Source organism: Teleopsis dalmanni, chromosome 1, assembly GCF_002237135.1.
Source record: "Teleopsis dalmanni isolate 2A chromosome 1, ASM223713v2, whole genome shotgun sequence".
NCBI classification, from domain to species: domain Eukaryota; kingdom Metazoa; phylum Arthropoda; class Insecta; order Diptera; family Diopsidae; genus Teleopsis; species Teleopsis dalmanni.
The window spans coordinates 130,449,421-130,472,473 of record NC_051846.1 but is presented as its reverse complement, the minus strand read 5'-3'; the positions used below and the strand labels follow the sequence as shown (position 1 = coordinate 130,472,473).

General features: G+C 34.6%; 2 protein-coding genes across 2 annotated transcripts; one reads left to right on the top strand and one right to left on the bottom strand.

The window, feature by feature from the left end:
* Positions 1-17,007: 17,007 nt before the first annotated feature.
* On the bottom strand, positions 17,008-19,110 carry LOC119668616 (signal recognition particle receptor subunit alpha homolog). Its single transcript, XM_038078183.1, has 3 exons — positions 18,858-19,110; positions 18,159-18,797; positions 17,008-18,101 (listed from the first exon to the last, which is right to left on the bottom strand). The coding sequence occupies exons 1-3, from the start codon at positions 18,972-18,974 to the stop codon at positions 17,028-17,030; spliced, it is 1,830 nt and encodes a 609-aa protein (XP_037934111.1). The 5' UTR covers positions 18,975-19,110; the 3' UTR covers positions 17,008-17,027.
* A 1,889-nt stretch (positions 19,111-20,999) lies between these two features.
* LOC119666111 (putative nuclease HARBI1) lies at positions 21,000-21,788 on the top strand. The gene has a single exon (XM_038075390.1). The coding sequence runs from the start codon at positions 21,000-21,002 to the stop codon at positions 21,786-21,788; it is 789 nt and encodes a 262-aa protein (XP_037931318.1).
* Positions 21,789-23,053: the final 1,265 nt, after the last annotated feature.

The following is a 23,053-nucleotide window of genomic DNA, read 5'->3' as shown; positions in this document are numbered from 1 at the left end:
ATTTTCGCAATAGTTGCTTTTTGTCCGACATGACCACCTATAATACTATCATGATATTCCTTAATTATTTCTTTCATTTTCTGAGAGTCTGTTACCTCGATCATTTTTCCTCTCTCCTGAATATTTTCCTCAACATTGTTTTTAAAATTTTCTTTAACCGATTCTTTTTCATTATTTTCAATTTCTATTTTCTCCTGAGTATGTTCCGCTTTTTCAAATTCTCGTTTGCTCTGTTCGCTACAACAACTACAACGTTTCTTTTTCTTTTCTTTTCTTGTTACTACTAACACATTTCTACTTAAATGATCAGCTACTACATTTTCAACTCCTTTTTTATATTCTATATCATACATATACTCTTCTAACTTAAGTCTCCATCGCACTAATCTTGATCCAGGGTCCTTTACATTAAACAACCATTTCAATGGCTTATGATCTGTTCTGATCAAAAATTTCTTTCCATACATATATGGTCTGAATACTTTTACGGCTCAAACAATGGCCAAACACTCTTTTTCTGTTGTGCTATAATTTCTCTCAGCACTATTCAAACTTCTGCTAATAAACTGAATTGGCATATCTTTACGGCCACTCTCTTGTGATAGCACCGCCTCCAGACCTTCATTTGAAGCATCTGTTGTAACAATGAATTTCTTTTCAAAATCTGGAAATTGCAAGGTTACCACACTGGCTAGGCTATCTTTCAGTTTACCAAATGCATTGTCCTGCTCCTCCCCCCAAAAAAACTCAACTTCTTTCCTAAGAAGTTTATTAATAGGTGCCGCTATTTGACTAAAACCTTTAATAAATTTTCTATAATAATTTATCGCTCCCATGAACGACTGTATTTCCTTAATACTCTTTGGAGGAGACAATTTTACTATCGCCGAAACTTTATCTGGATTAGGTTTAACACCTCGTTCTCCAATAATATGACCCAAATATGCGACTTCTTTCCTTAGAAATTCACACTTATCTGCTTGTAGCTTGAGATTGGCTTTCCTTAGTTGCTCCAAAACATCTCTTAGTTTTTCATTGTGATCAATTAAATCTTTACCATATACCACAATATCATCCATGTACACAAAACATTTAATTCCTTTTATTCCTATTAGAATGATATCTATCATTCTCTGAAAAATACTAGGTGCATTTTTCAATCCAAATGGCATTCTCTAAACTCATAATGTCCATGTGGGGTAGTGAATGCTGTTTTCTCGATGTCCTCCTTAGTCATTTTAATCTGATGAAAACCATTTGTTAAATCAAGTGTTGTAAAATATTTCGACATTCCTAATTGGTCTAAAATCTCGTTGATATTTGGTATTGGATATGTATCCGCCACCGTCATTTCATTTAATTTCCTAAAGTCGACTACCATTCGCCACTTAGCTTTTCCAGAAGCATCTTTCTTTTTCGGAACCATCCACACAGGAGAATTCCACGACGATTTAGAATTCCGTATAACATCGTTTTCTAACAATTTCTTCACTTGATTCTTCACTTCCTCTTCATGTACCTTTGGATATCTATATGTTTTCGTATAAATAGGTTTTACTCCTTCTTGTGTTCTTATATCACAAGTTAATGTTTCCGTGAAACTCAATTTTTCTCCTTCTAAAATGAACAAATCACTATATTCTGAAATCAATTTCCTAATTGATTCATTCTCCTCATCATTCATATGATCTACTCTTAAACTCTTTTGTATACATTCACACCTATTTCTTATTTGAAAGACTCTCTCTTTCATTAATTTTTCTTTTTTAGGATCCTTCCTACAATTATCATCAATATTATAATCCCTAAGGTCTTCTACCTTCAACAGAAAATCAATTACAACTTTTTCCTCACATTTATTTATAATACTTACTAAGCATTTTCCATTTCTCATTGTACTAATACAATGAGGAATGACAATTTTTTCTTCTTCATAATGCGGAACATACACATCTAATCCATTCTTTTTATCTTTCTTAACCTTAATAGAACGAAAGACTTCCATTCTTGGAGGAACAAATTCTTCAAATTTATTACATTGGAGACTATGTACATTTTTATCAACATAAAATAAATCCTGGTCATAATCTAGCTTGCACTTAAAGTGGCCTAAAAAATCAGCTCCGATTATGCCATCATATCCATAAACCAGATCATTTGGTATCACGTGAAAATTCCATCTGTAATTATGCGTTTTACCTTTTAAATTCTTAATTCCTATTCTAATAGATGCATTTCCTATTGTTTTTTCAGATTTTTTGCCTATACCAACTAATTCTATCTTATTAATATTATTCATTTCTTCTATATATATGCATTTAGATTTAATTAAACTAATACTAGCCCCAGTATCTATAAGGAATTTATAAAAGCATTTCTTATGATCTATTATTATGTAAGGACTTTCTTTACTCACATTTAAGGAAAACGTTGCCTTACTTACGTTTTCTACTTTCGAAAATTTTTGTTTCCTTCCGGAGAAACATTCTTTTGTACTGCCTTTGAGTAACATTTATTTGCAAAATGTCCTATTTTGCCACATTTATAGCACTTCATAATTTTTTCTCCAGTGCTATTAGTTTGTTCCTTTTTCATGGTACATTTTGAAGCAATGTGCCCTAATTTTCCGCAATTGTAGCACTTTATTTGTGTTACTTTAACACTAAAATTTCGTCTCACACTTTGTCTATAATTTATTCTAGATTCTTCATCCTGGGCAAATCTTCCAGCCTCTGACAACGATTGTGGACGACAATTGTTCACATATTGGCCAATTTCTCCATCTAAGCCATTTATAAATGCATTTAAAACGATCTTAGTTTCAATATAATTATAAACAGCTTCTCTAACACTATCGTCCTGAGTTTCTATTTTTGCATCAGCTCCCAATTTCCTAGACATGGTTTCCATAAATAATTGGAACTGCCTAACTGTTCGTCCCCCTTGTCTAGTAGATATCAGTTCTCTATATAAAGCTAGTGTACTATCACTGTCTTTATAGTTCTGTTTGAGTTGAGTCTTAAGTTCATTCCAATTGCTTATAACTTTATTTTCTAATATTAATCTTGCGTTTCCTGATATCTGTGACTTTATGTATTTAAATAGGAAATCTTTTTGATGCGGCTTTGCTACGCCTATAGCATCATCGCAAGCGGAGACAAATGTGTAAAGCTCAGTTTTATCGCTTTTAAACTCGGGTATTAATTTTATTAATGTATTAATGTCTACCATCTCTCCTAATCCACTCGAATTGCTAGAATTACCAGAATTACCTGAACTTCCTACATTAACATTAGGCCTTTTCGGTGGCTCGCAAGTACGGCAAAAAATGCAAATGTCAAATGTTTTGTTTTGACAAACAGCAAATCTTGTATATGTGCATATAAATCAAATATATTTTTATAAAAATATTATAAAATTAAAATGAACACGGAATTAAAAGGAATGGTAAGAATATTGGAAATTTAAAAATAAAACACTAAGATAAGTAAATTTTTGTAGGTACTGTCGATGTTGGGAGAAGAAAGCAACGTTTTGCAGCGGCCGAGGGATGCAAGTTGTTTCACGGATTTTTTAAATGTTATGAATGCACTCTAGAAAACACTTCGTTTCCTTTGTGGTCCATAGTTTGCGTGTATTTCTATAAAAAATTTTTTTAGAAAAACTTCAAAAATTATGTTTGTTTTATTAATTTTACGTATGTAAACTACAAATTAAATAAAATAAAATAAATGTTACTTGGTAATAAGTAACATATTCGTTGGAATTTTCAATGAAGGTTCACAATAGTTCGCTTATTGCGTTGGTAACATTTTTTTTTTTACTGGCCGATGTGATTGGCCAGCATAACTATGCTGGCCGAGGTAGAGAAAATAGTGTTGTTGTTTTGCATACATTGCGGCCAGTATAGGCCTGCATAGGCCAACAACTTGCTGTTTTTTGCCGTACTTGCGAGCCACCGAAAAGGCCTATTGTCATTTGTTGCCATTATGAATTTTATACAACGTAAAATATTACACGAAATTATTGACAAAAACTGTTATTAAATTCTATAAACTCCAATATATATATGTATATATATATTTTCTTTTAACAATATTAATTTATATTGATTTCTATAAACAGCAAAATTTAATTTAGTTTCACTTATATGTGTTTTTTTTTTTTATAATTCATAAATCAAATACTGTTACTTATAAAAATAGTAATAATTATCATTAGATAATTTTAGATAATTAAATTTGACATTTAGTACAATAATAACAAAATTTAATATTAAAATTTTGGTACATTACCAGCTAAGTGAAACCCATAACATCAGAATCATCTTCATTTTCGAATTTGCTCACCAGATTTGCTTCTTAATTGCAGAACATCAGATTTCTTCCCGATTTTTTGTATTTCACCACCTTCTCCTTTTTACGTTGAATGTATTTTTGAACTGCTTTTCTGTTATATATATTTTCACTATTGTCTTGTCTTTTACACGATAATTAATTTTGTATATTCTACTTTTTCAGTATATCATAACACATTCAACTCAGCTATTTTTGTTCCGCACCTGAACTTTCTGATCTCACTTTATTTCTTGATTGGCAAATAAATATTTCAAAAGTTAATTTTCTGTTAAATTTTTTAATAGTGCACAGTTTTATTAAAACTTATTGTTTGTTTTTTATTTTTACTGTCAATAATAATTATCCTTGTTGATAATATAATTTCACAACATATATTTTTTTTTTATTCGTTTCAGTTACTCGAAACACTCCTTTTAACATTTACTCATACCGTATACTAATTTTAGTAAATTAAAACACTTTTTAATTAATTTTTTATTTTCAACCGAAAATTCTATCTTTACCGCTGCCACCAATTTATTTTTGTTATGAACTTAAACAACGACCAAGGTCGTCAGCCGTCAGATACACAGGGGGATAAACACGTACTTTGTGTATGTGCCGTAACTGCTGTATACTGTCGGTAGTGTGATTACATCCTCTACGCGGGGGCGGCTAGAAACAGGCTCATAGTATGGTCATGTCTCTACTATGAGTGCTGGCTAATTGTAATCGGGCGGACGCATGTAAAAGCGTCTTAAATCAAAGCTCAAATCCAAGGTGGAACAGCATATGCCGAGGGATGAATGGCCATGGATAGTTGGTCTTTAATATGCGAACTCTGGATACCTGTCGACCTCCAGTTTTAATTTAGACTTCTCACGATAAACGGGCTATGTCGTGTGTGACCTTCCCATCCCGAATTTAAACAATTTTTGTATGGACAAATTAAACATTTCAAATGAGCTTGATGTCACTCTAACGGCATCATCTTCAAATAATTCCTCTCCGGAATTATCTGTAGCTAAGTGTGTGCCGGCCATTGGGCTGGAAGCCTCCACCCATTTCGACAGCGCTACTGTGTGCGTCAAAATGGATCCGGACGGGCCACCGTCTACTTCTCCGCTTGCGGAAACGGTGTACGCACCAGCAGTTACTTCGTCGCGATCTCAGGTAAGGCGGCAGGAAATTATTGAGGTCTTGTCCTCAAATTCCGAAACCGTTGAATCTGATGATTCCGACACCGGCAGTGTGGTATCACAAAAATCCGGTCTAACTGTCGTTGGATCCAAAGTTGGCAACCTCACTTTGGAATCTCCAAAATTTACTCACCTTAAAAGAAGTGAGAGAAGAAGGTTTAAGGCGGCAATGTCTTCAGGCCATAGCAGGGCAGTGGCTCTTAAAATTGCTATGCAACATCCACCTGCAAATAAGCGGGTCAGATCAGAGGAGCAATCCCCCGGTTTGTTTCCCGCCAAAAAACATAAAGTGGCTCACGTGGGGCTCACCAAGCCATCGTACAGCCTAGCTGTTAAAGGCGTACGCTTAGGCTTCACGTCGGCCGATCCGGCTGGCAATTCGCTCTCTACAGAGCAAATCACGCTTCTCCAAGAAGCCATTATTGATGTTGCTATTGAGCAACACAACGACGAAATACAGCCGGAGTTCGAAGGGTGTTTACCTAGAACGGGGTGGCTGCTTATCGTCTGCAGTGATGCAAAAACTGCGGAGTGGGTCAAGAAATTTTCAGGCCACATAGGGGCCAAAAGCGGACTCGCTTTAAACGTGGTAGAGGAAAAAGATTTCCCACGAACTCATGTAGTTCCTGGCTATTTTCCTCAGAGTTTGACACTGTCAAACGAAAAAGTTCTGGCTACCATTGGTACCCAGAACAAATTCTCCACCACGCGGTGGAAGGTGATACGCAGGCTGACGCAGGATCAGATGCTTCACCTAGTCTTCGTCATTGATGACGAATCTATGAGGAAGTTATCCGAACTTAAAGGTAGGATTGCATACCGGTTCGGACACTTGAGATTGATGCTAAAGGGAACCACCCCCGCTCATTCTCACCTCATAGATAATACTCCAAAGGTGGTTCAGGATGATAATATAATCCAATCATCCTCGGCTCCGGCAGCATCCATTACGGATGATTGCCCAACAGTGACTGTTCCTGAGGAAGAGGAACTAGACACACGTCCCTCCACAAGCAAGGCTGTGTGCTCTGCCAGTGGGCGTGCTGTTCAGATTCCCACCTCGGTAACAAAGTCCACAATGCCCTCCACGGGCACGGCAACTGTAGCAGGTAAACCACGGACCGCTACCAATAAAACACCCTTAATCGGTAAAATTTTACCGAAGCAATCAAAGGGTGATAGAAATAAAGGTTCTCGACGAGACAAGCGTGAAAGTCTCGTCCGTAAGTCTCTTCACGAGACATAATGAGCGCTCTTGAAGTGCTCCAGGCAAATCTGCACCATGCTAAGGGAGCATCGGCCACCTTGTGCAGAATTGCCCAAATCAATAACATCGCTCTAGGACTTATCCAAGAGCCGTGGGTGTTTGATGGCCAAATACGGGGTCTCAACACAAAATCAGGTAAGCTGGTTTATGACCGTTCGATAGCAGTGCCACGTGCAGCTATCCTAATCGGTGGAGATGTAAAATATCTTCCGTTAACAAACTTTATTTCTAGAGACCTAGCAGCGGTTCTAGTCGAAGTCCCAACACTAGGAGGGGCCACAGATATAGTCATGGCCTCTGCCTACTTCCCAGGTGATGAAGTAACCATTCCACCATCGGAAGTCCAGCAGCTGATCAACTTCTGCAAGTCCACTGGGCGACAGCTAATCTTGGGCTGTGACGCTAATGCCCACCACACAGTGTGGGGGAGCAGCAATGATAATAAAAGGGGTGAGTACCTATTAGATTATATTATGTCGGTAGGATTAAGTATAGCTAACAAAGGTAGTAAACCCACTTTTATTAATGCAATTAGAGAAGAGGTATTAGATCTCACTCTTTGCACTAGGGGTATTGAGGAATCTATATGGAATTGGCGAGTGTCGGACGAAGTGTCCCTCTCAGACCATCAACATATTAGGTTTGAAATTCCCAGTATATCCGAGCAGCAAGATAAAGTGTACCGGCCGAGGAAAACCAATTGGCTTAGGTACAGGGACTTGGTGGGTTCCGAAAATTTTTCTCTAGCTAGGCCACTAAGAACTCGTGAAGAGATAGAGTTGGCTGCAAACCATTTAGGTGAGGTTTTACTGACCTCCTTTCACAACAGCACGGTTGCAGGTAATGCTTCAATTAGAGGTAAGGTTCCTTGGTGGAACTCGCAACTAGCTAATAAGCGTAAACTAGTAAGAAGCTTATTCAATAGAGCAAAACGCTCTGGTAGTTGGGAACAGTATAGAACTGCACTCACCGACTACAACAATTCAATCAGACAGTCCAAACGGGCCAGCTGGCGTAGCCATTGTGATAGTATTGATAGGTTGCCTGAGGCTGCTAGACTACACAAGGCTTTAAATAAGGTCAAAACAAATGAAGTAGGACTTTTAAAAAAACCCGACGGATCATTCACTACTGGTCGTGAAGATACCCTCGAGTTTCTCTTGCAAACACACTTCCCTGGTTCCGTATCCGGACCACCCACATCACATTCATATAGGGAAGTTACTGCTCCTACAGGTCAGGAATACGCTCTATCTGGTGTTATTTTTGACAGGGACAAGGTGAAATGGGCGATCAACTCATTTCAACCATTTAAGGCGCCTGGAGGCGATGGTATCTACCCTGCTCTATTGCAGAATTGCATAGATATCATCATAGACCCATTACTAAAACTCTTTAGGGCTTGTTTTACTATGGGTTATATCCCTCATTCCTGGAGAGGAGTGAACGTGATCTTCATTCCCAAACTTGGGAACAAACCTATGGACCAACCTAAGTCCTACAGACCCATTAGTCTTACGTCTTTCTTATTGAAAACCGTCGAAAGGCTGATTGATCTGTACATACGGAATAAATTGGAACAAACTGTCCCACTCCACTCCACCCAATATGCCTACTCAAAAGGCAAATCTACAGAGGTCGCGCTGTATCATTTAGTCAGCAAAATCGAAAGCACGTTTCAATCTAAAGAAATCGCCTTATGTGCATTTCTGGACGTAGAGGGAGCTTTCGATAACACATCTTACGAATCCATATCTGGAGCACTGGCCCGTAAAGATATAGACTCATGTACAATAACGTGGATAGATAGAATGTTGCGTGATAGGAACATATCCTCCAAGTTAGGTAGCACTATCGTCAGCATTAATGCTGTACGGGGCTGCCCCCAGGGTGGGGTTCTCTCACCATTGTTATGGACGCTGGTAGTCGATGACTTACTAGTTAAACTGGAGCAATCTGGATATCATGCCATAGGTTATGCAGATGACCTGGCAATCATTGTTACAGGTAAATTTGACACCACAATTACAGACGTAATGCAAGCGGCATTACACAAAGTCTCGAACTGGTGTATCAAAGAAGGCCTAAGTATTAACCCAAAAAAAGCGGTAATTGTGCCTTTTTCCAGAAGGTACAAAGTAAATATTGGGTCCCTATCTATTAAGGATACGGCTATCGAATGCTCCGATGAAGTCAAATATTTGGGGGTCACCCTAGATAAGCGTCTTAACTGGAACACCCACCTGAATAATATAATTGGCAAAGCCACCCGGGTCATGTGGACATGTAGGACCTCATATGGTAGAACCTGGGGCATAAGTCCTAGAATTATATCATGGTTATACCGCACAATGGTCAGACCCATTGTAACCTACGCAGCTCTTGTTTGGTGGAATAAAGCGCAACAAAATGCTGCAATAGTCAAATGCAATAAACTGCAAAGACTCGTATGTATCGCTATGACGGGAACTATTCGAACATGTCCCACATCAGCACTGGAGTCCATAGTAGGTCTCACCCCTCTGCATCTCTTTATTAAAAAGACAGCAGCTATGAGTGCAGCTAGGCTACACCCTGTCATCGACATGCACGGAAGTCTCGTCAGTCAAAACTCTATCTGCAGACTAGTTCCTGGCATAGAGATCTGCGATAGGACAGATCGCATGAACATGGAACTTCGCTTCGGTAGGAAGTTCGAAGTCCTCATACCCGATCGACTGGACTGGGTAAATGGCACTCCTGGATTTGAACCAAAAGTGATATCATGGTATACTGATGGCTCAAAAACCAAAGAAGGAGTTGGTGCTGGAATATTTGGTCCTAACACCAGAATCTCGCTCGCGCTGGGTATATGGCCCACTGTCTTCCAAGCAGAGGTTCACACCATCGAGGTCTGCGCTCGTATCAACATTAATAAGGGGTTGAAAGGCCCCCGAATCTGTATTTATTCAGATAGTCAAGCAGCAATTAAAGCGTTATGCTCCTGGAAGTTTTTCTCAAAGCTTCTAGCAGACTGCTATGACACACTGCAGCAGCTGGCAAGCAATAACAAAGTGACACTGTGCTGGGTGCCTGGTCACACAGGAATCCATGGCAATGAGTCTGCCGATAGTCTTGCACGGGCAGGATCCGCCACTCTAATATGTGGCCCAGAACCTTTCTGTGGATTAAGTTGGTCTACAACTAGGTCTCTAATCAATGATTGGATTTCAACCGAGAGAAGTCGCTACTGGCGCGACAGTCGAGGTAACCGTCAGGCTAAAGAGCTGGTTCTCCCTTATAGCTACAATAAGATATCCACTTTCAGCAGAACAGAGTTGAGGATGCTAGTGGGATATCTAACGGGTCACCATAGGCTACGTTACCATCTCAACAAAATGGGCCTATCTGAAGAGATAGATTGTAGACTCTGCTTAGAGGCAGAGGAGACAACCAGCCACATCTTATGTGACTGCCCAGCTCTGATCTGGGTCAGGAGGAGATCACTGGGTCGGGAATTGCTTTCACCTTCCGACATTAGGAAGTCCTCAACAACCGACATTTTGACCTTCATTCGAAAGGCGGAATGTCTATTGTTCAGTTAGGGTCTGTTGTAGCACAAAAGATCAATCATGGTCGCAGTGCTCTGCTCAAATGGGAGCTAGTACCCTGTTATTTCTATTCTATTCTATTCTAAACAACGACCAAGATGTTAGTTGGCTTGACTCGAACTGAACTAATAGAATCAAACAAAAGCTAACCAAACCAAATCAATTATGCTGAGATTTGCATTCTTAAGAAAAGTGCGGTGGTGTTTGTCGTATGTAAGTTGATTCCTATAGGAGGAACCATAAGCGCAACATTGTTCATAAGAAAAACAAAGTATACTGTGTGCAGCTTGACTACAGTGATCATGGCTGAATCAGCATAAACAGTAAGTAAGCTTCAATGCACTTGAAATAAAGTAAACAGGAAGCGTTACTTTGTGTGTAGGATAAATTCCTAAAAAAAACTGTGATATTGCGCTTTGTCTTTTATTTGTCTTGATACAAAATAAGACAAAACTTAATTTGATAAATATGTGGAATAAATCCACATAACAAGCCGGATGCCTCAAACAATAACCGAGTTTTGTGTAAATCACAATTACGGTTCTTTTCTTTTGGGAGATTCTGCATACCTGCGGTTCTGCATGTAATGCATTCGTAGGCAAGGATTGTCATAGAAGACACTTTTGATCGTATGATAACAAGGTTTCGTCGACTGTTTTATTTTATGGAATAACAAAGAACACCTTAAATAACAAATTTAAATTGTGCGCATTCATATTGCATAATAAATGCTGCACACAGAATGATTTTTAAAATATATAAACTTCTGTAATAGTTGTTTGTAGCTCTTTTTTTCAAATTTGCTTCTTTTAAAGAAAATAAATGCCTACAACTCTTTCAATTATTTTACAATTTTTTCCGTGATCTTTGCTCGTCCGACGCTCACCAAAATTCTTAAATTATAAGAAGTCTGCAAATTCCTATATACATAAGGAGACATGTGTGTAGACTTAACAAATAATTGAAAACTTTTAATTAATTTTTGCATACATGTCTCAGACCGATATTTGGTATGCAAACTTGAATATAGACGGTGCGATTTAGAAGCACACATTCCTTGTCTGTAAACATGTAGCACCGTCTATATTCTGTTTTATGCTCTTAGTTTGTACTTTACTTGTGTTTTACTTTAGTTTTATTAAGAGTAGCTCGTGGAACGGACCTATAATGTTGCTTGAATGTAAAGAATTTAAATATTTATTATATAATTAATATAATTATATTATTAATTATTGAATTTTTTGTCAAAATATATGAGGTTTATTAAAGGTCATGTTTTTCACAACTTCACAGTGACTTAGGAGACATCAAAAATATATAAAACACAGCGTTTGAGACTTGCACTTTATTTTGTAGTTTGTGTGTATGTGTGAACTAATGTTCTTTGAGCCAGTTTCAAGTAAACAAAATATGACTGCAGAATGGTCAGAAGATAAATCGCTGCATGTATATGATGAGATAAAATTTCTGCTCAAGACTTTGGTCATAGCGAAGTTTATTAGGTCTAGTATTTTATTGTTATCTGCAGGCCAATATCTACCAATTAAATTAAAGGAAAACTTCACTTTTCTTGGACACTATTTTATTAGATTAGAGTCACTGTCTTAATTGTTTTTATTAATTTTATGATCACTTAACTCGTTTTATCAATAAAAAAACATTAATAGTTAAGAGTGATTTATTTTACGCGCACTTTTATTTTGCTCGCGAACTATTGACTTAGCTTTGAAAGCGTAAAATCTTTAATCGTGTCTTCTAATTAAACCTATTAACATATTAACTTCCCCACCCCTTCTTAGGAAATCCTCCTGGATTTGAATATAAAAAAAAAATTCATTAGTACAATTAATATGATATACAGTCAAACCTTTCTATAGCGAACCTCCCTATAACGAATTCCTCTCTATAACGAAATTTTGTTGAAGACACAGCGATTTTCATATATTTGAACCTCTCTACAGCGAATTCCTCTCTATAACGAAGTTTTTTTCAGGTTCGCAAACAAATTTTTGCATACGTAAAAACCTCTCTATAACGAATTTTTTTAAATACAAGTTAAACACTTAACTAATACGTTCTAACTTATGAGAAACTTCTTTGTATGCAAGCTATTAACTTGTTAGAAAATTTGGAAAAGTTCCTTAATAAGGAAAAAGAAAAAATGTCTAAACAAACTAAAATTATAGGCTTAGCCATATGCAATTAATATTTTTATTGTTATGTATATATATATGAATAAACATAAAATTAAAACGTAAATATTTCTCAATCAAATGCAAAAAAAAATTAAAAAAAAAAAATTTGTTCAACCTCTCTATAACCTCTCAATGTCCAATCCAAGGAAGAAGTACTGAAGTCAAATGCGTATTATGCGAAGGAAACCATCCTGCAAATTATAAGGGTTGTTCGATTTATAAGCAGCTACAAACCGCGAAATTTCCAACTCTAAAACCTAAACCAACAACAAATACAAACAAAGAAACTGACGAAGAAAAAGACAAAGTTTCTATCCCAAGGGATCCCAAAAGAAGTTATGCCAGCGTGCTAGTGGAACAATCACCTAAATCTCTTACTATTCCTAAATCTCCAGATACCATGAGCGAAGTTCTAATAGTAGTTATGAATGTTCTTGTCACGCTGACGACTAAATTATGTCCGACAGTGAATTAAATATAGTACTCTGGAATGCGAATGGACTATCAAAACACTGTTTAGAGCTACAAGAATTTTTAAAAGATCAAAAAGTAGACATCATGTTAATATCTGAAACACGTTTTACTTCAAAACATTATTTTAAAGTACCAGGCTATGACTTTTACCACACTATGCATCCCGATGGCACAGCTCATGGGAGAAGTGGCATTTTAGTTAAAACAAATATATTACACTTTGAAATGCAACAATACCGCACTGAAGAGATTCAAGCAACCAGCATATCAACAAAAGATTGGTGTGGCTCAATCACAATAACATCAGTATACTGTCCACCAAAACACGCAACTAAGACGGCAACATATAAAAAATTCTTTAGAACCTTAGGTAACAGATTTATTGCGGGGGGAGATTTTAATGCTAAACACGTTGAATGGGGCTCTCGGCTTTCAACACCCAAAGGACGGCAGATGCTTGCGGCTATAAGAAGCGAAAACCTTTCAACTATCTCGTCTGGAGAACCAACTTATTGGCCCACGGATCCCAAAAAAATGCCAGACTTGTTAGACTTTTGTGTTACTAAAGGAGTGCGACAAAACGACACGTTCTGTAAATCTAGCTTTGATCTTTCATCAGATCACTCGCCAGTATTATTACGGATAAAATCGAATATACAACTTAAAGTTCAAAAATGTTATCTGCACAACAAATTAACCAACTGGGATGCCTTTAGGCATACACTTAAGGCATTACTTGATGAAAAAATGGCGCTTAAAACAGACGAAGACATTGCGCTTGCAACCGAACATCTTATAAGTAGTATTCAGCAATCAGCCTGGAGATCCACGCCTTCAAACATGCAACAATTCGCCACACCATTATGTAGTACGACTCAAGAACTTATAAGAGCCAAAAGAGCAGCGAGAAGGCGCTGGCAACAAACCAAATCTCCGAAAGATAAAAAACTTTTTAATATGCTGATCAAAAATCTAAAAGAACATCTGAAAACAACCAGAAATTTGGAAATACAAAGAATCTCCAAAGACTAGACGCAACTACTTCCACCAACTACTCTCTCTGGCGACCAATCAAGAAACAGACATCAACGCACAATGCACCAGTAAAAAACGAACTTGAGCAATGGGCCCGAACAGATACAGAAAAATGCAAAGTATTTACGGACCACCTGTCTTCAGTTTTTATTCCAAACATTAATGAAGCCCCAAATAGTATAACTGAAGAGATTAGAGAGGTATTACAGTAAACGCACCAACTGGACCTTCCAATACAAAAATTCTCCATTTTCGACATAAAATTCGAAATCAAAAAACTAAAAATAAATAAAGCACCCGGCTATGACCTAATTACTTCAAAAATATTAAAGGAGTTACCGGATGAAGCAATAGTACTGCTGCGAAACATTTTTAACTCTATTGTCACAAAAGGCTTTATCCCTCCCCAATTCAAGGTGACTCAAATTACCATGATACTCAAACCTGGGAAAACGGCAAAAGATGTTAAGTCATATAGACCAATTAGTCTTCTACCGGTTATGTCAAAGTTGTTGGAAAATTTATTTCTTACCAGATTAATGCCCATTGTCAATAGAAGGAGACTAATTTCGGAATATCAATTTGGTTTTAGAAAAAAGCACAGTACAATAGAGCAAGTACACAGAGTGGTTAATGTTACACATACAGCATTTGATAAAAGGAAGTACTGCACAGCAGCATTTCTGGACATATCCTAGGCATTTGATAAAGTTTGGCATAACGGCCTATTGTTTAAGCTTAAAAAGATGCTCCCAACTAATTACTATATTTTCTTAAAATCTTACATCGAATCACGATATTTCTTTGTAAAACATGGGGATGAAATATCAACTTTGCAGCCAATTCAGGCTGGAGTGCCACAAGGCGGTGTCTTGGGACCTGTGTTATACTTACTCTTCACTAACGACTTGCCTACCACCGTTGGTACTGAGATTGGAACTTTTGCCGATGATACTGTGGTAATTGTTACAGACGAAAATCACCAGTTAGCATCCAACAAACTCCAGCGAGCGCTAGATAACATTTCCCAGTGGCTTAAAACCTGGAGAATAAAAGCAAATGAGACTAAGTCTTCACAAATAACCTTTACAATGAGAAGGAAAAATTGCCCACCGGTACGCCTTAACGATATTTTAATCCCTCAATCTACCCAAGTGAAATATTTAGGAATACACTTTGACACAAAACTAACTTGGAAGCACCATATTTTTACCAAAAGAAAAGCACTTGGCATCAGACTGCGGGAGCTCTACTGGATACTGAACAAAAGTTCAAAGCTTTCCGTGGAAAATAAACTTCTTATCTACAAAGCGATACTCAAACCAATCTGGACATATGGCATTGAACTCTGGGGAACTGCTGCATCTTCAAATATTGAGATTATCCAACGTTTTCAATCAAAAACCCTTAGATTAATCTTAGATGCTCCTAGATATATAACAAATGAATGTATAAATCGCGATCTCAACGTTCCGGTAGTTAAGGATGTCATAAAAAGCCAAGCCAGTAAACACAAAAAACGTATATTACATCATCCCAACCACTTTATGAGCAGAATTATAGCAGAAGGAAGAACGTTCACACGCCTCCGCAAACAAACGCCATTGGAACTTTAATGTGTCCGACTTCAACAGACGGATGTGCTACTGAGCTCAGTCCATTCAAGTTCAAACTGGACTTTTAAGTATTTAGTCACTTAGTCACTTTTAAATATTGTTTATTGTCTACTCTGAATTGGCAGATCGCAATATAAGAAAATAAAATTAAACAAAAAAAAAAAAAACCTCTCTATAACGAAGACCTTTCTATAACGAAGTTTTTTGTAGGCACCAACGACTTCATTATAGAGAGGTTTGACTTTAATTAATTTTAAATAATATAATATAATACATTTTCAACATATATAATACAATTTCAATTAATATAAAATAATACAACTTCAATTAATGTAATATTATACAGTTTTAACTTATATTATATTGTATTATAATATACAATATTTTAATATTAATATAATATTGGTTAATTGTGTTATATTAATACAATTTCAACTAATAATATATAATAAAATTTCAATTTATATATTGCTGCGTACGTTTCAAAATTCGACGTAATGGTTCGCGATTGTTGATTATAATAACACTTTTGTTATGCCTAATACTAAATTACTATTATAAAAATTAATGGCTTCTATTTTCCAATATAAAATTTGTATATGTATGAATAAAAAAGTTATGTTTATTCATGTCGTATAAGTTCAAATTTTGTAATATAATTTACCCAATTTACAAATATGTTTACTTTAACAACCTATTTAACCCATGGAATACATTATCAACATGAAATTAAGCAGCATTTCAAAACATTTGTTTTCAATTTCAAGCTAAAATAAATCTTTATTGCATTTAACATATTATACGAAAACCTCCTAAACTATTTTCCGCACAAAAAAAAATTCAAACAGCTAAGAAATAAATAAGAAAATAAATAGCATAAATAATTGCGTAACACACACAATTATAAACAAAACAACATTTCCCATAATTATACGTTAATATTAATTAAACCCATTTAACTTAATAATAATTATATTATATGTAATGTATACTTAAATTTATTTATGAGTATTTATATATATTTGCCTTAATTAAAACTTGTACAATAAGTAGTTGAAAAAATGTTATACAATAGCCCTGAAAGAGCATAAAATAGAATAAAAGTAGCACAAGTGTGGTGTAATCACACTTATTTAATACGTGTGACAAAAATGTTATAAAAAATGAGTTTTCTTAAGCAATTTCTATTAGTTTTGATCGAGGTAGGCAGAGTTTCCATTCTTTAAAAGATATTCTCTGACTTCGAGTGACCATGGAAATAAAACATATTTAATATCATAGAAACATATTCATATATATTTTATTTAAAATTATTTATTTCATTAAAGAATTCACAACTGCATTTACATTAATAGCTTTAAGATCTGTATAAGTTTGTCCAGTTCCTACAAAAACGATAGGTTGGCCCGTAATATATGTCATAGATATAGCGGCGCCAACCTTATCATCAATTGTATCGAATTTTGTTAAGACTATACCATCAATAATATGTGGATTATCATTAGAAGAATAATCAGCGAGTGATTGATTGAATTTTACTAGTTGGTCTACAGCTTCATTTCCTACTAAAGCTTCACCAACAAACAAGACTAAATCAGGATCATTAACTGTGATAAGCTTTGAAAGAGAACGCATAAGCGGTTCATTGTCCTGCATACGTCCAGCAGTATCTACAAGGACTATATCCACATTAGTGTCAGAAGCATATTTAATTGCTTCCATTGCAATACCAGCTGCATCTTTTCCGTAACCTTTTTCGTAAAGCTGAACCATAGTACGATTGTTATGATTTTGAGGTGGATGTAATGCATTCAAATGACGTGTATGAGTCCTCAATTGTTCAACTGCTCCAGCACGAAATGTGTCGCAAGCAGCTATCAAAACACTAAAATCATTTTCGACAAGCCAAAAACATATTTTTGCTAAATTTGTAGATTTACCCACACCATTAACACCACAAAATATTATTGTGTACGGTTTATTATTTTTTTTAGCTTCTAAAGCATCGCGTATAACATCGATTCTACGCTTCGGTGATAAAATTCGTAGAAGAGATACGGTTAAAGCACTTTTTATCACTGTAGCAATTGAATCAAATGTACCTATGCTTTTTCCTTCTAAACTTTCTGCAACAGAATCGCATAACTTAAAAGCAATATCCGTAGCAACATTCTTCGCAATTAAATGGTCACGCATTTTATCTAAAATTTCTTGCAAATCAAGTTTGGTCAATGTTTTTGCACCAACAACTCCTTTAAAATAAGATAAAATTCCAGAGATTTTTCGATTTTCTTTGTTTATGTTATGATTATCTACTTCATTATCATTTTCCTTGTCATCAGCAACAACTTCAATATCAGGAATGCTGCCTTGCATTGTGCCAACAATCTAAAGGGAACAAATTTTTTATTCATTGTAATATATTAATATTGGAAATTTACGTACGTAAGATTCTATTTTTTGTAAATTCACATTTTCTTCTTGGTTTTTAGAACGATCCAAAGTAACAGCATCTTTTGTGCTGCCTTCTAATTCCCATATTCTTGGTTTTTTGCCCGCCTTATCAGAAATGACACTCCGTTTTTGCTCTGTTGTACACTTCTTTCCAAGTAATTTTTCCTTCATTTTTTTACGGTTTTCCATCATTATTTTTTCATTTGATAATTCTCCTGTTCGTTCAACATTATGTTCAAGTATACTTTGTATGTTAACTTGTTTTGGCTTACTACTCCTTTCGCTTTCCTCAAACATAGATGCAACAGTTTTCTTTGATTTTAATGATTCGTTAAAACTACGCATTTGTTTAGGTGCAGATTTAGATTTATTTTTTTCAGCGCTTAATAACATGGAAAGAAATTCTTTATCGAAGTCAAAATCCAGTCGAAAACGCAGCACAGGTGACAACAATTTCTCTTCAAATTTGCATTTAAACGCAGTTTGCATATCACATAATATTTTATCTGCATAAGGTAAATTTACAACTTTCTGATATATTATTAAAGATATTAATTCCAATTCATTGTCCAATTTATATTGTACAGCTAAATCGCTGCGTTCAAAATATTTAGAATCACTACTTCTTCCCTATAAATCATAAACGTTATTTTTATATGTATGTACTCATATTAAGTATATAATTCTTACTTCCAAAATAACGATACGTATTAAGTCGTTAACACATTCTGAATAATTTTGACCAGAAAAGTTTTTGCACCACAAAACAATTCCTCCCTTCGTAAATATGACAACAAAATCCAACATTTTAACCTTAGATTAAATTCTTGACAATGTACACGTAGCCAACAAATAAGTTATGAATATAGCAAAACGTCAATGCATACAGTAGAGCATTTACATCAAATATGTTTACAACCGCCTTATATTAAAAATGTTCCTAATATAATATAACTAAATATGGCATATAATTTAATTGTTGGAGCTTGTGGCATATCAGTTCTATTTTTTTAGTAAGTTTGTTATTAATTAGTTAATTTCATTATTTAATTTCTGTCTGAGGGGATATATAAATCATATAATTTGTCATTTTAGTCAATTTCATTATTCAGTTTTTGGCTGAGGGGATATACAAATCATAAAAACAATTTTAAGAGCATTTACGTGTAAAAATTAAAATTAATCTGAAGATGTATTCAATTAGTCAGCTGTTTAACAGTAAGCAAATATTTTAAATCTATACAATAAATAACAAAATATTACAAATGGGTTTGTTTACACAACAAAGTTATAGCACGTTGACACTCTCTCATTTAGGCGATTTGCTCATTGTAGCCATTAATGGGGATGATTTACCATACTAAAAGCTTTCATATAAATTACCTTATTATTAATAAATCAGCTTATTTAGGCCGTATGCGAATTCGAGTAAATTGATGGTAAATAGATCGGTATGGCAGCGAATGTTGGTATTTACCAGAATTTCGAGCAGAGTAAAGTATATAAAAATTATATAAATTAGGCGCTGCCATTGTGAAAATTTTATGAGATATTTAATAAATAAATAAATAAATTTGAAAGCTTTAGCCAAAAATAATAAATAAATGCAATAAATAAGTAAATAAATATTTACCTACGAAGTTTTAATTTATAACATTGACAGTTGTTGTCAATGCTGTATCATATGTTTTTTGATATTAAAAAAGCGAGCGAATTTTAAATTCAACATAGATAAGCAAGAAAAATTAAAGAAACTCACTTTAAATTGGTTAAAAAGACGCCATTTGTTCATTTTAAAACTAAAATTGTTATTATTGTGTGTGTAATAAAAAATCATGAAGCTATAAATATACGTCTTACTATGAAAACTAAATTCATAACTAAAAGAATATTGCATAAAGAGGTTTTCGAACAGAAGTGAAACAACAACAAAAATTTATTTTTTAAATTATTTTAATTAATGGAATTTTGGCTGACCATACAGCTGTTTCGAGTATTGCCAAATACCCTTCATCAGTGGTCTTGGAAATAATTCTTATATTTAATTATTCGCAAATAATTATTTTTGAGACTGCAAGTACCAGGAATCGAACTCGGGTCCTGCCAAATATGAAGCTCAGAATCAGCGCACCTTAACCAACTGATCCAAAGCCGTACTTGACTTTTTATGTTCGCATATTTTTGCTGGAGTTTTGTTACTTTTGCTATGAAAGTTTTATTAACAATTTTACTTGCTGTATTTATATATTAGAACGAAATCATAAACCAGCTGTAGAATAATTGAATTAATTAATTAATTATATTTTTTATTTTTAATTGTTAAATTTCAAAACTATTCTATTCGTAGAGGCATTATTTGTTGCATGATTTGTTCTTCCTTATGTATAGAACCTAATCTAGGAACGTAATGCTGAGAAAAGAATATTGTTCACAAATCGGTAGGTGTATTCACTCTCTCTTGTAAACTCATTGCAAGGAGCACGAATTGCAAGAATGCTATACAAAAACTGCAAGACCGCGAGAACACCTCTCTTGCAGAATTGTATCATCAAAATGAATCAGCTGTTTTTGCAGCCGTATCACATTGAGCAAAGAAAAATAAAAGTATAACAATGCCGCGAACTGAAATACAAAAATGTATAGATTTTTTATTGAAAATAGTGCTTTTAATATTCTGATTGAAGTTATTAACATGTTGTTAATGTAGTTTAATTAAATGAAGACCTTTTGTTTTCTTTAGTAAACCATCACGAAAATCACCAACCAGTACCAAAATCTATTCAATGGAGATCTACCATTCTTCAAGAATTTGATGAAGGCCGTTTTCGTCAAATGCTTAGAGTAAATTGGAACGAATTTTCCTTAATACTCTCACTAATAAACACTAGCAAGAAGTTCACTAATTCACATTCAATTCAATACTTCCCGCTCGATTTTAAACTTGCTATTGTTTTATATCGTTTGGGTTCATCAAGCGAAAATGCGGCTATTCGTAAAGTCACTACATTATTTGGTGTTAGAGATGGGGAAACAATTTATAAGATAATCCGAAGAGTCTTTCGCTCCATATTGGAACTGCAAACCAAATTTATAACGTGCCCAGATGTAGCTGAACGACAAGATAAAGTGGAGAAAACCTATCATGAGCTTCCACATTGCATTGGATATATTGACGGTACTGAAATAAAACTTGCCGAAGCACCAGTGGTTAACCATACATCCTATTTTTCAAAAAATAGAGTGTATTCAATAAAAGCACAAGTCGTATGTGACTATCAGCTGAAGATTCGACATGTCGCAGTTGGTCACTATGGAAGTGCACATGATGCTCACATGTTTCGTACAAGCGCTCTCTGCATCCAAGAAAATTCTTTATTTTCTTCAGAACAATGGTTAGCAGGCGATTCTGCTTATCCATTACTTAAAACTCTTATAGCTCCGTTTCGGTCAAACTCCCAACAGCTTGACTACTCCAAACGTAAAACTTTTAACTTACGCCATAGCAGATTTCGTGTAAGGATTGAACATTGTTTTGAACTTCTGAAGGAACGCTTCGGTAGTCTTAAGGAGTTAAGAATTCGTATTCAGAATGACACGAGTCATAATTTTTGTTCAAATTAGTTCCTTGTTTATTGCATATTGCACAACATTTTGCGACCTTCATGTGATGATACGGAACACGTGGATTACGTACATGACAACGACGAAGAATCTGATGAGCTTATGCAGAATGAAGCTAGTCAGAGAACCAATGAAGGAGCTTCGAAGTGCTCCAATAATTACGAATAATCAATAATTTACGAATACAAATACTAATCAACATATTAATACATAGTATTGTATTAATGTATTAATATGTTGATTAGTATTTGAATATAAAGTTTAGTTTCCTGAAGAAGTCTAAAGACGAAATATCGAAAAAAAAAATAAAAATTATTGCAAAAATGAATTGTGATTTCTTTTTTCTTAATTTTTATTTATATTTTTAACAACAATATAAAAAACAAAAGATTTGACCAATTAGCCTGCAAAAAACACTTTATTAAAATGTTTGGTCACAAATAAATTACATTTAAAAATTCGGAACGCGCGCCGGTGAACACTCAAATATGGTGTCTTATAAAGAACTTAAAGCAAAATACAACAAAAATACTAACTAAATGCTGAGGAAATACATAAAACTGAGTAGAAAAATACAATACTAAGATGTGATATTACATTTCTAACTAATTGTCGATATTTTGGTATAATTTCAAATTTTATTAAAGATTCTAATAAACATATTTCTCAGATTTATACAAATAAAATGTTTATAGCTAAAATAACCACGACGTTAAGGAAACATATTGACATATTTCATAATAAATTATTTAATTTGATCATTTCACAAAAACACATACTGTTAAATAATATTAAAAGAGATTTAGATGATATTAAAAGTATAATTGAAACTGATTTGACTAAAATGGATGCTGATTTCTTTTACCAGTGAAGAAATTTTAAACACAAAACTGAGAGAAAATAAAATTAAAGTTTTAGATAATAAACTCCAAACATTAAAACAAAATTTATTAAAATCATTTAACATGAATCAAAAAGACGACTGGTTTATAAACAAACATTGAGTTCCCACAAGAAATACAATGGCTCATTTCTTTTGGTCCCAAATTCGATTTACCATTCTCCAAAAAAAGTTTTTCTCTTTTTCAATAAATACATAACAGAAGTAGAGAACTGCATCAAAACTTTGCAAAACAAAGATAAGAAAGATATTGCCAGAACAAAATTTATTAACATGGTAAAAAATAACAAACGTTAATTAAAGCATAATGCAAAACAGAAATTTTTTTTCAGCACAGTAGAACAAACTCAAAAATTAAATAATA

Bases quoted from the DNA above. Each gene is read 5' to 3' on its own strand.
- LOC119668616 (XM_038078183.1), bottom strand. From the start codon at position 18,974: ATGTTGGATTTTGTTGTCATATTTACGAAGGGAGGAATTGTTTTGTGG. The intron at 18,798-18,857 runs GTAAGAATTATA...TATGATTTATAG, and splicing joins TACGTATCGTTATTTTGGAA to GGAAGAAGTAGTGATTCTAA. The intron at 18,102-18,158 runs GTACGTAAATTT...TGTTCCCTTTAG, and splicing joins TACAAAAAATAGAATCTTAC to ATTGTTGGCACAATGCAAGG.
- LOC119666111 (XM_038075390.1), top strand. From the start codon at position 21,000: ATGCTTAGAGTAAATTGGAACGAATTTTCCTTAATACTCTCACTAATA.